Source organism: Papaver somniferum, chromosome 2 (genome assembly GCF_003573695.1).
Source record: "Papaver somniferum cultivar HN1 chromosome 2, ASM357369v1, whole genome shotgun sequence".
Lineage (NCBI taxonomy): Eukaryota > Viridiplantae > Streptophyta > Magnoliopsida > Ranunculales > Papaveraceae > Papaver > Papaver somniferum.
Window position 1 is genome coordinate 64,901,908 of NC_039359.1, and position 17,417 is coordinate 64,919,324.

Genomic DNA, 17,417 nt, shown 5'->3' on the forward strand with positions numbered 1-17,417 from the left:
GTATGGTTTCATTGCATGAGCTAGTGATGGAGATTTCATAAATCTGATTCAAAAGCTGCCATAACTGCTTCTATTACCAACAACCTTCCTTGGTTTGTGATTTCCATAGTCCGTAAGCTAGCAAAGAAGGGGGAAGGTTTCCTGCTTTGATTGTTATGATTCTATTTTGATTCTAATACATTTTTGAAATAAAAAAACTTTTGTCATCTGGTTTTTAGCCATAAGCTTGAACAAACTTAATCTCGCTTTAGTATAATCAATCTCTTTAGTACAAGTCACTAGTTCCTGGAAAAAGAAATACAAGACATATACAACCAACAGCTTTATCTCAGCTCAATGTGTCAGTCACAAGTTCCCTGAAAAGAATGTGATGAAACCACCCATAGAAATATGAGAGCATCTTAACCTTATTGATCTAAGTATCAACATCCATACCCCTTGTATTTGTCATTACCCTTTGATTTCTTTCCTTCCACATTGTCCATCAAATTGCAAACAAAAGAGTTCCAGATTTTCCCTCTTTGATGATTCCAGGCTTCAACTTAGAGTTATAAGTAAGACCACAACCACTTGATTCATTCCAGATTTCTCGGCTATGAGAGCATAAGCAAGTGATGCACAGATTCTTGATGTGTGTTGAAACTAATATTAGTCAGCCGAGTTAAGATCATCCACAGTCCGCAGGATAAGGCTTTCTCCGAGCATTGTTATCCGTTTCTTATATTATTTTCAACTTTTTGTTTTGCTAAATAAAATGCTTGATTTCATTTTAGATAGTGGGCTCTTACTAGATTTTCAAATACTGGGCACTTTTGATGTCTCCTTATTTGTTTCTTTTTTGCATGGGTATTAAAATCTCAAACAATGCTCCAGCTGTTAGTCATTTATTGTTTGCTGATGATTGCCTAATTTTCTGTGATGCTAATGCCACGACTAGTCAAAACTAAGTTAAGCTTTTTACTGACTTTGGTACTGCCTCATCTCAATTGATTAATTTGAGCAAGTCAGGGGTTTTCTTTAGCACTAGAACCAATCCTTGTATAAAAATAGAGGACACCGATATTTTAGGGGTTCAAGAAATACCTCTTGATGATAGATACCTAGGATCTCCGCTTTTTACAGATAGATCCAAAATCAAGTGTTTTGATCCATTGATTGGAAAAATGAAAAATAGATTACAGAAATGGACAAGGAAGAATGTTAACACTGCTGGTAGGACAGTAATTGTAAAAAATGTCACATCTTCTTTGTGTGTTTACCAAATGAACTGTTTTAAAATTCCGGTGAAAATTTGTGAAACTATAACTACACTGCAAAGAGATTTTTGGTGGGGGGAAATGAACAAGGATTAAATGAAAATGGGAAGAAAGGTGTGTATCTAAAGAACTGTGACTCTATATGTAAACCTATTAGTGAAGGAGGATTAGGTCTCCAAAATATGCAACATTTTAATCTTGCCATGATAGCTAAAATGGGATGGAGACTCAAAGAAAACCCATATTCTCTTTGTGCCACCATCTTGAAAGCTAAATATTTTCCCAGTTGTGATATATTACATGTTAAACCTAAGCCTAAACAAAAAGATAGCTGGATATGGAAAGGAATTTTAACAGGTGTCAACCAGCTAAAGAAGAATTGCTTTTGGAGAGTTGGCAATGGGTGTGTGTATTGACATATGGGATGACTACTGGATCCCAGGTGTTAAACCTCCTCTAGCTAAGCATTGTATTGAAGCCGAAAATTTTGGGAAGGTTAGTCAACTAATAACTTCCGAGAACACTTGGGACTTATCCAAGTTAACAATCTGTTTTGATCAGGACACTATTAACATCATAATGAGAATTCAAATACCACAAACAAGTACGGCAGATAAACCTCAATGGATCCTAAACAACTCAGGTATTTTTTTTTGTTAAATCTTTGTACAACTCTATAAATTCTACAGGATCTGACAATATGGATTGGAGCAAAATATGGAACATGAAGGTACCCCCTGCTGTTAAAATGTTTGTTTGGAAGGAAGCTCACTCCATACTCCCTAATAATATGAGAGTGGCAGCCATATTGCCAAATATAAACACCTCCTGCAAATTATGCAATAATGGAGATGAAAGTCTTACTCACCTTTTTCTACAATGCAAATTTGTTAATCAGATATGGATGCACTTAAATTTCGACATGCATTATGTTGTTAATGGGACAAACAATTTTCATGACTGGCTTAATGACATGTATAACAATCATGATAGAAATGGGTTTGTAATGGATTGGTCTGTCTTTTGTAGCATTGTTATTTGGCATGTATGGAAAGCAAAGTGCAACCTTGTGTTTCAGAAAACCAAACAGAATAGTGCTGAAACTGCAAAGACGATTGTCAAGTATATTAATAGTCTGATGAATATTAATAGTGCAGATTATAACATAATGCAAACTCTATATTACAATCCAATGAATGATGAAAACTTGATAGTAACAATTGATGAGCCTGATGATGATAAAAAATTTATGTCAGTTACTATAGACATTGCAATATCAATGATGATGTTGAGCCCAACTAATACCTCTAGTGTGGGACTGAATCTTCATAACTTTACAGGAACCTCAAAAGAAGCTTGGGGAATGCATGCTGATTGTAGAACTAGAGAGGAGCTAGAATTAAAGGGAGCGGAAGCTGCTTTTCAAAGGGCAAAACAGTGGAGCGGACACAACATCATTTTCCAAAGTGACTCAGAGCCGATCCTTAGACTATTGGTGAGAATGTATGCGAAAGCTAGAGAACAAAGATATAAAATTAGCGAAGACTTCAATTCAAGTTGTGACCATTGCATAAATTTTAAATTGCAAGGCTTTATATTGAAAAACAGATTTGCAATAGCTCAAGCAGCTCACATTTCAACCTATTGTAATAGATTTGCTATCACCAAATACTGGACAGGGGAAGATCTTAGAACCCTCTTAGACAACTTGGAATTCCAGTTCCAGAACGCAAATGTAATCAACACTCTTTCTCACAACAATGAGGGAGCAGGTGGTTTATTGAATGAATGAGGAATCTTCCTCTTTTTCGAAAAAAAAAAAAGAAAACAAATACTGGGCACTTCCTAGTACAACCAACTGATCTAGCTGAGTCACAGTCGAAGTCAATCTCCCCGCTTCCAGAAAGGTAGAAGATATCCTCAAGTTTTCTTATGTCATTGGGGGATTCTAATGCACAGATGTGAACAAGGGCACGAGGCACTCGAAATTGGTGGAGAGTGACATTTTTTTATTTTTTTTAGAATTTACATATTTTTATCCTAAATTCAGCAAACCGCGCCTGTATAGCTTCATTTTCATATCCTTCGCTGGGACAAACTAAAGAACCTGAGGGTCATCTTGTACAGAACTGGGACAAACTAAAATTTTGTCCCTCATCTTAAGTTCTGTCCAAAATATTGGCTCACCTTAAGTTCTGTACAGGTCCAGAAAAAGAATTTTTGCCAGGTTTCTTGTTTTTAAGGGAAAAACAAAAGTTTCCTTTCAACTCTTGGTGAATGACATATGCTCATGATTACAATTTCCTTGCTTGACCTTTATCAGCATTTGGATTCCAAATTCTTCTGAACAGTGATTCTTTGAAACTTACTACCAAAAGGTTGCAGATAAGAACCCTTCAAGGCCCTGAACTATTCACGAATTCCATAGCCTTCACCTTCACATATTCAACCTTTTCTTCGTCGCCACAAGATTTTTCATAGTCAAGATACTTCTTAAATAAAAACTGCAAGAAAAATGAGACCGTCATAAATATCAAACCCAAAAGCGAGCAGAAAACTAGTAATCAAACGAGTAGGATTTCATAATGCACACCTTCATCTTTCTGGCTGGAAGACATAAACTTGTTGCTCTCTCAAACAATGCACGGATCAGATCCACATCCCCAAGTCGAATCTCCTGTTTGTTTGGTGATAAAATTGAAATATATAAGGACCTTACAAATCAGCATCTAGATCAATAAGAAAAGTAACATAACGCCTCAGTTAGATCCCCACTATTGTCATACGAATGCAGTTTCCCCAAGGGGTTCTCCCTGCGAACAGGGTCTCAGTTCCACTACTCTCAACTAATTGGATAACATCGTCATAGGATTCTCATTTAATAATATTCATACCATCTTTATCACATATATGTTCATACTTCTTTAAAATTCCTATCCTATCATTTTTATGACAGAAAATCCTTACACAAATCAACAAAAATATATAAATCTAAGTAGGCCCAGATATATTTCATTCTAGTAGTGCATCATTTCAGCTCTCTCAATCAAGAATTTTCTGAAGCAGAACTGGCATAAAGCTGTGTAATGATCATCACTGCCGAAATCAATTTAGCTTATGAGGCAATGTTCCGGGACTTTTCTTGACAAGTTAGGGCTGCAGGAATTTCGTCTAAGATTTAGATTCGCTGAATTATTACTAAATAGTAAATTTGCTCTCTAACTCAAATTCAATAGGGATTTCTATCTATTAAGGGGTAGAATGTAGGGTACATTTGTACAGGTGATAGCAGTAGATAGATATGAGCATCACCCTCCAACGAGTGTACACTTAAACATACAATAAATAATAGAACAAGGACTTACTTGATCTAGATAGACACTCCACAAGTCTGTTCTTTTGGGGTATTCTAGCAGCATTCCCTCAAACATGGATCGACCTCTATCCGGCACACCACACTTAAACTCAAGAATCGCACTTTGAGAGATGAACTTAATATGTTTACGGTGGGGGATACAAAGAAGTGCACGCTTGACTATTTCTTGGATTCCATCCTTTCCTTGCTTAAGTATGTTTTTTACTCGCCTTAACCACGCCTACAAACCCGTAACATGTTAAAACCTTCGAAAGATCATTCGCATTCTAGGAAACAGACAACACAGTAACATTTCCAGAATATACCTTGCAGGAGTGTTTGAACTTCTTAGACATTTGTTCAAGAAGGTCATTTGCTAATTTATGCTGTCCAGTCCTTTCATACATCGCTAACAATGCCAAATGAACCTTTTTAGGATCACAATACTGCAGAGCTCTTTGAAAGGTATTTGTCACAGCCTCCTGAAAGATTATCATCAAAAGAGAACACATTAAGAAACCATAGATGTTATGAAGTTAAAGTAGACTAAAGCAGTTCATCGTTCTTACCTCACGAGGATTACCATATTCGTTTTCCAGATTAATAAAGGCCACCCAAACATTCAACTTTTCATTCTCTTCTCGGGAGTTTATCGTTCTCAAAGCTCTTTTCACGACACAAAGTTAAAGGCAGTCATCAGTACTAGTGAGGAAGGACACTAAATAATAAGAAAAAGATTATTGTAGGCATGCGTATAAAGATCAGAATTTAAAGCTCCAAATATTGGTGAACAGCATAGGATTCAGGTTCAGATAAACATGCCTTTCAGCAATTGGGCGGGCTTTTCCAATGTCAGACAGAAAAACCAGAAAGGCCATGTACTTTATCCAGACAAAGCTACTATTAGGTGAGCTTCTCACAAATTTCTCAAATGCATCAGCAGTCCTAGGTATGTCTTTCTCAAGTAGTCTTTGCTCTGCCGCACTAACTTGAAGTTCCCTGTGCATGGATTTTCAGTGTCAGACATGCTAAAAGTTGGGCAATAGTTATCTTTATTCTAGTGAAGATGATATAACAAACTGACCAATCTTCCTTCGCTTTATTCTTCACAGGCCTCTTGTTTTTCTCCGCTTTGGGGTCTTCCTCATTAACATGCTCCATGATTCCATTTACAATATTATCTAATCTAGAGTCATCTACAGCTTCAAGAGTAATCTTTAGTGGAAAAGAAGATGCCCCTGACTCTGCTCCTACAGTAACTGAGTATTCTTCATTTGTGCAATCTTCATCTACAAAAAGGTTGCCAGGAATGTCGTTCCCTTGCAGCATTTGAGAACCATCAAAGTCAACATCACTGGCGGTGTCTACCCCGGGATCTTGGTTTAACGTAAGGTCACTGCAATTGGACATTTTCTTAGCCCTTCTCGAACTGGAAGTCTCCATAAATTTATCTCTCTTGCGTTTCTGGAATAAATTAAAAGACACAAACGTTAAGATTCGGGTGAACACAATGCACGGGTATCAACTTCCTCTTTAGACGCATTACCAAATTATAATAGCTTAAAGGAATAAAAACATCAAGTTTCCATATTGACCTTCTTATCCCTCAATTAGAAATACCCAGTGTTTGAATCTTTATCGAAATAAACAAAGTGAAACTAGCTATTCACATAGAGTTTGTAACAACATGTTTAGTCGAGAATCGGATTGGCATTGAAATATTACCCCAAAGCTTCATTCCAGGTGCAACATTGTGAATATTCAAAGAACCCATAAGTTCACTACTAATATCATGCACATTAAACAGTAAATTCAATACTTCAATGTGTTTTGAGTATGTAACCTAAGGTTAGAAACAGGAGTTTTGTGATTCTATTGGAAAAAAAAAGGTAATTTGATGAGATTATTACCTTCAAGGTGATTTCCCAGCAATGCCATCACCAAAAAGAGAACCCAAATCATCATCTTCAGCTGTATTCTTTTTCTGCTTACTGAGAGTACTTCCTCCTCCTACAAACACAGTTCAATTATGTAAAACATTTGTAATTACAAACATATGTACTGATAAAATCTTACCACGGGGGAAATCAGGAACATCATCGTCTTCAACTTGAGAAATCAAATCAGGAGTTTTAGCGACATCTCTGGGTTTCCGTTTGGTTTTTGGTGTTTTCTCTTGAGGGATTTACTGGAAGGTGCAGCCATAATTTACAGAGCTTCGAGAGAACGCTATGGTAATTTTAACAGGAGTACTTTTTTGACGGAGACGATGGGTTTTAGGTTTTCTCTTGCGTTTGTCGGGTTTAGGGCGACGTGCCATACCGGCACAGGCTCTGTGAAAGCCTGAAAGGCCGAGTCCAATTTTTCTCTATGTATCTTGTGGTGTGTTGCCATAGATAGTATGCAGTAAGTTTTTTTTTTGTTTTTTTTGAAGCATGTATTTATTTTATAAACTACTAAGATATTGTTATGAGGGTATATAATATCCCAAAATTCATCAAACACAATTTGAATGGTAAGCCAAGAATCAGCAACAACATGATACTGGAGCAGTAAAGCGTTCTTCAAATCGGTTCATCGGGGGCGGATGTTGCAGTCGAAAGTCAAAAGACCTTCGGTCAATGCTTTCGACAAGAAAAGTTGTACTTTTGTTGTTGGACACGATAGTGCCCATACGAGTTTTGTTGGTGGTAGAGGTGTTCGATGCAATTGATTAAAGATGCTAGTCTGGCCTTTATATCTTGATGCTGCGGTGAACTGCTTGATTGATATATGTAAACTTCTTCGTTGTTTATCTTGATCCATAACTTTGAAATTGAGTCCTTAGATTTGATCGAGCCTTGTAGTAAACTCCAATATCTGGCTTTGAAAGACGGTAGCTATAAACCCTAATACCAATCTTACAAAAGTACTAAAGACTGAAATACAGATATACTACAAGATACAGACTTAACTAGATTGAACTAGGTAAAGAAAACTAGAATTACAAATACAAATCCGCTTGAAGTGTAAAAAACAAGAAATTGAAAAAAACTTGAGAAGTAAAGGAGTCGAATTCACCGGCCAATTTGTACATCAATTTAGGAGATTGCTTGCTGTTGAGAAGTGGGTTGAATTGAAGCTTTGAAAACCTTATGTTTTTAGAACCCATGGATTCCAACCTGAGGTGAATAGTTATTGTGCTGCTCGCTGTGGTGACTCTATCACCTTGGTCATAGCTGAATCTAGTATTCTAATAACGGAACAAGGTAAGAATGTAAAGATTACGGCTTGTTTCTGGTTGCACCACCAAAACACCAAGGATGGTATTGAAATAAACTGTCATTTTCTCTGAATTTGGGAAACTGAAATAACTTTGGCTAGGTACCATAAAACTGGTGCAGATGGGAGATAGAGCCGAATAAACCAATTGATTATGTTATAAGCTTTGATTTCTCACAGCTTAAAACGTGTATCTTAAAGATTAAATTGGACTAAACCAAAACCAAAACTCGTGATCAAATAAAACCAATCCAGGGAAAAAACAACCTCCTTAGACACGATTCTAACCGCAAAAGAAAAGAAGAAAAACATGAATCCTAGCAATGAGATCCCAACAAGAACTACTAAAAGAACAACCAATTAACATACTGCAAAAATTGCAATACAGGGACTAAAACACTAACAAGGCATGGAAAAGAAACAAACGAACAGGAACGGGAAACCACCAACAAAACTAAACCCAGCAACAAACACAAACTGTACTGGTGGTTGACGAGAAAAGCCTTCATTTTAAAACAATCATAACAATAAAAACCAAAATCAGGGGTTCTTCACTAGCCAAGAATAGGCTATGAACCAACACAGGATTCAGATACAGAAAAATCAAGGAAGCAGCCGCATCAAAAGTAATTTGGAATGATAGATCAAAAGAAGAAAAGGGTTTTATAGGTCAAGGTTTGGAGGATTTAGATAAATAATTTTTTGAATTTTCTCTGAGTTAGGCTTAGAAATCAAGGGGTTCTCAGGAATTAAAGAGAAATTTAATCTGGATTCAAAAGACTCCCGGTAAAAATCCTGAAAAAGATTACCTCAAAGATAAAGATTGAGATGATTATAGCGGCCAGATTCAGGTTGAGAAAGATAGCCGGTGAAAACCAGATCCGAGGTAAATCGATTGAGAACCAAATCCCAACAGCATCAAGTCGAAGTTAAAGCAAGCCATCTCCATGAGGAAGGTTGGGTATCATAAAAAAAGCAGCAATAGATTCAATTGAATACGGAAGTTCGGTGAATCGAGATTAGCCGATTAGATCGGCAAGAAACATGGTTGTTGATTTAGGGATTGAGCTTAGTGTTGGTTTTCTATAGATTTGAGCCAAGCACTGCTCAGATCTAAGAAGATCTGAGCAGTTAGGGGAGACGGAGTTTTCTGAACTCTTGTCGGAAATCGCCTTTTTTAGAGCTCTCTGGATGTAAGTTGCTAGAGACATAAACGAATTATGTTTAATAATTCTGTTGTCATATATATCATGCGTATTTTAGCCTGAAACATTCAGGGGATTGGTAATCCTCTAACTAGAAATCATCATAGAGCATTGCTCGGTCGAACTCGCATGTGTTGCTATCTCAAGCATGTTTGTCAATGTTAGTGATCAAAACTATAAGTCTTGATTTCTAGTCTATTATAGATAAGTCTCGGACTAGGATAGAAAGTGTAGTTGAGCTAAAGGACTTCATGGCGATTCATCATACAAGTATAAGAACTACTCAAGGAAACGGTGGAACTTCTCGACAAAAAGGTATGTGAAGACTTGAACTTATCTATCACTCAAAAGTCTATCTACTCTATCTCCTACTCTTTGAGACAAGAAGTCATATTCTATATATATAGACTTTGATTATACACATTTGATATTTCGAGCCGAGTATACCTCGCCTATCTATATCTCGAAATATGTGTTGGTAAGCTTTTCGCTTCGATCAAGTTTATCTTTACCTAGTGACTGATAGACACATTTATGTGTCTAATATGTCTCAATTGTATGTATTGTTAGTGCTCGATTTTGTATTTATTGTGTTCTTTTATGTCTTTGTAGGAAATTTTAGAGAAATAAGCCCTTGCGGAGAAATGGGCTCAAAAAGTGGTGTTTTACACCCCAGGATAAAGTGTTAAAGGCACCCCAGAAATGCTCTAAAAGCACCAGTAGGAGTTGTTAAAAACACCAGAAAAAATTACTGTTTCAGACCCAAAATTACTATTTCCGCCCCAATTGCTAAAGGGACCCCACGAATGGATAAAGGGGAGGTCCCTTTCTTAATTTGAAATCAGAAAAAAGGCGGGAAAAATGACGCATGCAACTGGCAGAACTTTGGGAAGAATTTTTTTTGACGTGTTTTAGTGAGATTCAATCGCTGAAACTTTGTTGAAAGATGTGGTATATCATAACAAAGCTGGTATGGGTGTTTGTTGCGATCAAATTTGGCTAAAAAATTCAACAGATGAAATCAGAGCAGACCCGTACGGGAGGAATCTATTCACGGGATTTCTTGAGTTTTGTGGAATTTGAGCGTGTTCAGAACATGTGTTATGACTCTATCAATAGGCAGAGGCGTGACATAGCTAAATGAGGAGAGTTCTGCAGCTGTAATACGCGTGCAGAAGACGATAAGGGAAAGAAAATATTCCCAAAATATTTTCATTTATTGCCCGAGTAATGAAGATTATATGGAGTGAATGAGGGATATTTCTTGCGCCTGTTGGGTATATATAGAGTTATAGGGTCGAAGGAAAAGGGGTGTCGAGAGTTTGGCGTCGATTGGGAGACCACAGGGAGGTTGCAGAGGCGAAGAGAAGAACTGCAGGAAAGTTTCCTGCTGCTGTTGAAGAAGGAGAAGACGAAGAACGGACGTCCCAGGACCGTCGTTCTTCAACAGTGTCAACAGCAGCAGCTAAGTATCGTTGTTTTACAGCAGTACACTTCTATCGTTGATTTCTGGACGCCTTTTGTGGGTCGTAAATTCACTGTTTTATACTTTTTCACTCTTTTAATCAAATTTTGAGCATCAATTATGTATTTTGAGAACATGATTAATATGACGAGTTAAACCCCAAGCACTAGGACGACGGAGGAGGCCGTGTTTCATCCATGTGGTAATTTAAATTAATTCTTTATTTACTTTTTGCACCAATTTTAACTGAATTAAGATTTTAATTAATTATTTGTGATTTTATTTGATGGAGCATGCTTAGTCTTAGGGATTCTTGATGCGCCATGCTCATAAAATACAAGTAATATTTTATAGAATCTACTTTGGCAAAGAATAGAGCTAATATTTGTTTTGTTTTGGACTATAATCGCCTAGAATTAAATTCTGAACCACTTGAAAATGAAAAATGGCCGAAACTTTAGTCCTAGTTTCTCGCACCAGTGTTAATATTTTTATTGTATATATTTATCTTTTTTATTAAGTTTAAAAAATTATCCTTCACAAGTCCGAGAGTTTGAACCTCGTTACTACAACCCACAAAAAATCATTAATCAGTGACGAAAGTCATGATATGTTTCAATCATATTGAAAATTACTTTGACGAGAAATGGTGTAACAACTGTATAACGTCCTCTAAGAATGTTTCAATGATTGAAATAAAAGTTTAGATTGCATAAAGAATGGTGTACATAAGCATTGTTGTGGAAACACATATGTGCATAAGTCCTATCCCTTGAACTAAAGTTTGCGAACTTTTTGATCAATGGAAATCGGAAGAATGGCTTGTTTCCAAGTCCGCGAACTGCCGAACTTCTCATCCCGAGAAATTCTGCTGGATTTGACAAACTAGTTGCGTGACTACCAGTCCGCGAACCGGCGGAAAGTCTTTGCCAAGATTTTCTTCTGGAGTTTGTAAACTCTGCCCGGTTTCTTAAGTCCGCGAACCTAGTGTGCGAACTTAAGAAGGTTATATATCTGAAGATGATTTCTAAACTTAAACTTATAAAGACTAAGGAATGCAAATTGCAAACTGTGGCTATAAAGTTCATGAACCGATTCGAGTGAATCAAATCATCTTTGCTTCAATTGTGTCTTGTGTAGTACATAAGATTTCCTTTCAATTGAACAACTCTCTAACTAGTTCATTTGAGTCATTTGACTAACCTTTTGGTTAACTATTGTTGAGCCAACAATGTACATGTTTGGGTACGGTTAACAAACCTAGAAGTGTGCATTTCATTTGTGTATAACAAGCTAAGTTTTTGATCTAACGGTTGAGAAATATTATCTTGAATCTAAATCAGGTTTTCATCTAAAGGTGGATCTTGTTTGCTTCGTGACCAAGGCGAAACCCTGATTTGAAAGACTATATAAGGGGACATCTAGCAACTCTGCAAAACTAATCCCCACACCTCATGTGTGATACTACTTTGCGTGCTAGAGTCGTTTCTCATTTAACCTTTGGTTTTCTTCTTCTAAAACCAGGTTAACGACTTAAAGACTTCATTGGTATTGTGAAGCCAGACCGATACTACTTTTATCGTAGTTGTGTGATCTGATCTTGCATCTTCTATTGTACGAGTACAAGCAGATTGATAGTCTTGAGATTAATATCTCCGATAGGAAAGATATAAAAAGTAGTCACAAACATCTTCGTCTCATTGTTTGTGATTCCGCAACATCTTGTTTCGCTACCATACGATTAAGATTTTTGTGAGGTGATAGATCTATCTAGGTTGTTCTTCGGGAATATAAGACCGGATTATCAATTGGTTCATGTTCACCTTGATTATTATCAAAAGACGGAACAAAAACTTTCGGGTTTTTCTGTGGGAGACAGATTGATCCTTTGATAGACTTGTCTGTGTGAGACAGATTTGTTTATTGTCCAAGCCTGCGATTTTTGGTCGTAGCAACTCTTAGTTGCGGGTGAGATCAGCTAAGGGAATCAAGTGCGCAGTATCCTGCTGGGATCAGAGGTGTAGGGAGTAAAACTGTACCTTGGATTAGTGAGAGACTGATTGGGGTTCAACTACAGTCCAGTCCGAAGTTAGCTTGGAGTAGGCTAATGTCTGCAGCGTCTTAATACAGTGTGTGTTCATTCTGGACTAGGTCCCGGGGTTGTTCTGCATTTGCGGTTTCCTCGTTAACAAAATTATGGTTTCTGTGTTATTTCTATTTCCGCATTATATTTGTTATAATTGAAATAATACAAGTTGTGCGTTAGTTCAATCAATTGGAGAATCCGACCTAACGGTTTTTGATTGATATTGATTGACACTTGGATATTGGTCTTTGGTACCATCCAAGTTATTCCTTGTATTTGATAAGTACTCGCAGTTTCAGTTTGAGGAAATCAAATCAAGAGAGAGATATAAACTCGTTGATGTACTTTTAATTGATTGAGTCTTGTTGATTCTCTTAAAAGTATATTCGAGTTTGTCCATACAGATTGCTAAGCGAAATATTGGGTGGTGTTGTTAGACCCACGCTTTTTCAACGCCGGTAGTAAGCTTCTAATAAACAGAAAACCCTGGGATTTTGTTATTTTTACCGGCGTACATTTTAGGTTAGATTCCATGTCGGTACTTGAGTTTCGGTATCCAGAAACTTTAGAACTACTATCGGCATCCTCGACAATTTTTTTTCAATGTCGGTACTGTTTTCCGGCATTTGTTTTTATTTTACGTAGCTGCAGGTACTGGTATTTTCTTATCCAGGAATTTCCTATAGTGTACCGGCATCCTAGAAATTTATTTTTCAATGCCGGTAGTTACTTCCGGCATGCAATCGTTTGAATTTACCATGCCGGTATTAGCTCCCGGCATGTTCGATACTTTTTTCAGTATGTCGGTAGTGATGATTCTATGCCGGTATTAAAAATGAAAGTTAGTTGTCTTATATTTATTTCGTGCTTCTTTTGAAATAGATCAAATGCAAAGGATGCTAACAAAGGAAAAGCTAAAGATGATGTCACTAAGAAAAGAAGGAAGGATGGTCTTGATACTCCTCAGTCTCTGCCTCCTCGAGGGAAAAACAAAAAGCGGGTGCTGATACAAGAGGGGCAATTTGGGAGAGTGGTCGTGATCGTAGTAAAATCTTAATCCGTGAATCTACCAGAGCTGTTGAGGAAAAAGATGATCAAGATGAGCAAGATGAAGAGGAAAGTGAGGAGGAAGATAATGAGATTGATCCAACTCAATTAGAAAACCAAAGCCAAGGAGTAGTGGAACAAGGTGGTCTAAGTCAACAACCCAGACAAGGCAAAAGGAAATCCAAAGGCAAAGTAAAAGTTAAAGGTTCGCACCTTCCTCATGTTGATGACATGATACCTGACCTTGATGGTGGTATAATTTGGGGCGCAGTTTCTCATGATCCGGGGTATTTATTTGGCTACAAGGACTCGTGAGCTCGTACTATATATCAGACCAATGTAAGAATTTCTATCTCGTGCATATGTATTGTTTTGTATTTATGCAAAATCTCTTAATCGTATTATCTCCTAATTGTAGGATCATAAGAAGGCTGTGCGTGTTTGCCGAAACCAAGCCGCGACTCATTGGGATATGTCCAAGGAGTATGAAGAGGTCCAAGAAATAGTAAAGGATTCTGGTCTATATCCTTTGATTGAAATTTATGTGAAGCCAGACATGGTGATAGTCAATTGCTTTGTCGAAATGTATCATGGTGAAACTGATACCATGCACTTCCTGTTTGGAGAGATAACCTTGATCCCTGATGATGCTCAGAACATTCTAGGCTTGAGTGTTACCGGAAAATCATATGCAGAACAAGATAATCATTCTTTTGAGCTAGAATGGACGAAGTTGCACGAGCTTACTAACAAGTTGTTTGGATGGGACTACAAAACTTATATGGAAAGCTTCTATGTATCTAAGGTTAGTAAAACAAAGACCATCAAGCTGACGTTGCTTAAGAGGACATTTGAAAACACGAAGGAAAGAAGTTTGAAGGATGGATGGGACCCCACACAGATTCGTTATACAGCCGTTGCGTACCTGTTATTCATCTTGGGCACTAGGGTATTCCCCGACACTAGTAGCAACAGGGTTAGTGCAAACTACCTTCAATACTTGGATCCGTTGGAATATGTCTATAACTATTCTTGGGACACCGTGGTAATGGCACATTTGATGACGGATATGAGAAGGGCCTCTAAGGCGGTTACAAACCAATTTGTCGGGAATTTCACTCTACTCCAGGTAATTTTGTTTTTAAACTTATGTTCTTATTTATATTGTTCACATGTACCTTTATCATGAACTTAGAAACAAAATTTACTGATTTTTATATGTATCATTTCACATTTGTATAGGTGTGGGCTTATGAACACTACCCAACATTGTTCAAGGACAACCCCTTCTTGAAGATTATTCCCGTTGATAACCCCGAGGAGCCTAGAGCCAAGAGATACCAGTTCAACAGCCATCCGAAGCCCGGTAACAATCATCGACTGACAGATATGAGATTGGCTCTGGACGCAATGAATTCCAAAGATGTTGTGTTCGACCCTTACAAGTAGGCTAGAGAAAACCGCAAATATTTGAGGTATTATAACGTTGCATTTTACAATGGGCCTTTGTTCCACCCAAAGGGATACGTTATGGCTGATCCTCGAAGTGTGATGTGGAAACTTAGATACAAGCAATTACCCTCCATCATGACAGCGTCTACTGAAAGGTATCAGCTTGACCTTTCTGTGTCCATGACAAGTTCCACAAGGTTGAGGGTAGAGTATGATCCAATTCCAGAACCAACACATTGGAGGGATAGATAACCGCGTCGTTTGGTAGATACTATTAATTGGGAGCTTGCGATCAACAGTGATGAAGCCGATCCCACCTACATTGGTAATTACTTGGAATGGTCACATCCTTTTGTCGTCCGCCCGGAAGACGTCGAAGTTCCACCCCAGAAAAATCCTCCTGTTCCAACTCATATAGAGGCACCACCTACAATGTCCCAACTTAATAAGACCGTTTGATTGTTAGTAAGTATTGTAAATTACTTAGTCGTTTAATGTACACATAATTTTATATTAGCATATATATACTAATTATGTGTTGAATTATGAAACTAGTGGTGTCGGCTTGGCAAGTTGAAGAAGATGTTAGGTTGCAAGTACGAGGAAGGAGAGGTGATATCCCTTGAAGAAATGAAGGATGTCGTGGAAAAGATTGATAAAATTGAAGACCCAAGTGAAAGAGCTTTGTTTGGGGAAAGAAGGAAGGTGCATGTTTCCAAGAAGCAAAAGACCAAGTGATGAACTCTATAGTTTTGTTTCGTTATTTGGATGGTGGTTGTTATGTTTTGAACGATTTCTAACTTATTTTTGGTTGAACTCTTTAGTTATTTGGTTTACTTTTGGTTTATGATACCTTGATGAAGAACATTTAAGCACGATTCAGTTGTTTGGTTTATGTTGAACATGTTTAGATTTCTAGTAAAATGTTGTCTTTGTAAGTTTTATTTACACGAGAAGCGCCGGCATTTGTACCGGCATGGAAGATTTTTCTCCCAAACCATGTCGGGCACAATAGATGAAAATGACCAAGTTTCTGTGTAGATTATGGGTAGCTTCTGCATTGAAATGTTAAAGTTTCACAAATTCGGTATTGGTTCCGGCACTAAAAGCAATTATATTTCTATGCCGCCATTTGTACCGGAATTGAAAATTATCTCTAAATCCATGCCGGACACAGTGGATGAAAATGACCAAGTTTCTGTGTAGATTATGGGTGGTGCCGGCATTAAAGAAATTACTGAATCTACGTCGGAATTCTGATTTTCTTACTCTTCCATAGTTTTGCATAATTTCGGCATTGAATTTTGATAAATATACTATGCCGACATTAAATTTTGATAAATAGGTTAGGGAATACTCTATTTATTTCATTCCTAGATAATCTATTACATTAGATTTCAAGCTTTAAATTAAAACATACTAAAACATGGTAATTGAGCACTTTTGGTTTAAGATGATCTCCTATTTAGTAAGCCATCCATTTTCAACAATTGTGGAACCATTGACATCGTCTGGAATCTCGGTGTCAAGGACCATCTTCATTGGTTCATCTTATCTTTCGACATATTCCTTTCCCTTCATATAGCACCCATCACACCCATCAATAGGCTTGCATTGTCACTTGTGGTTTTCTCTTGATTCTGCTAGTTCAACAGCTTTGTCAAACCATTGAAACTCATCGCACTTTGGGTAATTCAAATAACTTAGAAACATTCTTCCATTTTCAGCATCATCAGTTTTTGCAATCCAAAATCGACGTGTCCCATCACAACTTCTACACTTTGAATAAATAAAAGGACAATCCATGGCTACATGAGAAGGTGACTTGCAAATTTGACACCTGCAATGATGATTCTGTAAGAGAATATTATATTAATTATGCGTCATAGTAATGAAGATATTAACTGTCCATATATTGTTAGTAATGTTCAATCCACTTACTTTGCAAATAGAGCTTGATGATAAATCTCTCATCTCTTTTGAACTTCAACCGTGCTTGATTGATCTATTTCTTGAGAGAAGGATTTTTGTTATTTGGTGGGTTCTTTGTGTTGATTTTTCCAAAGGAATGGGGGGTATTATATAGAAATGAATCTCCAACGGTCTTATTTTTCAAAAAACTAGCCGTTTTTTTTTAATTCACAAATACCGGCATAGTCGTAATAATATATTCAACGCCGATATATCGTACCGGTTCAAAACCATGTTGTTCAACCATGCCGGTAATTGTTGCATATTTCTCTGTGAAGAAATTCACTTGTTCCGGCAGAAACATCATACGGTAAACTAT

General features: G+C 37.2%; 1 protein-coding gene and 2 non-coding genes across 4 annotated transcripts; all 3 read right to left on the minus strand.

Moving 5' to 3' along the window:
* Positions 1–3,491: 3,491 nt before the first annotated feature.
* Positions 3,492–6,845, minus strand: LOC113353427 (rRNA biogenesis protein RRP5-like). 2 transcript variants are annotated; one of them, XM_026597029.1, is made up of 9 exons: positions 6,688–6,845; positions 6,522–6,621; positions 5,696–6,075; positions 5,434–5,610; positions 5,181–5,277; positions 4,938–5,093; positions 4,622–4,852; positions 3,850–3,933; positions 3,492–3,760 (listed from the first exon to the last, which is right to left on the minus strand). In XM_026597029.1, exons 3-9 carry the CDS (start codon positions 6,052–6,054, stop codon positions 3,653–3,655), a joined length of 1,212 nt encoding a protein of 403 aa, XP_026452814.1. In that variant the 5' UTR covers positions 6,055–6,075; positions 6,522–6,621; positions 6,688–6,845; the 3' UTR covers positions 3,492–3,652. The 2 variants fall into 2 exon arrangements, with proteins under 2 accessions (XP_026452814.1, XP_026452815.1); XM_026597030.1 differs by having other exon boundaries at positions 6,522–6,845.
* On the minus strand, positions 4,013–4,127 carry LOC113354786. The gene has a single exon (XR_003362002.1). It is a non-coding gene; the product is annotated as a small nucleolar RNA Z278 (small nucleolar RNA).
* On the minus strand, positions 4,272–4,361 carry LOC113354780. The gene has a single exon (XR_003361998.1). It is a non-coding gene; the product is annotated as a small nucleolar RNA Z223 (small nucleolar RNA).
* Positions 6,846–17,417: the final 10,572 nt, after the last annotated feature.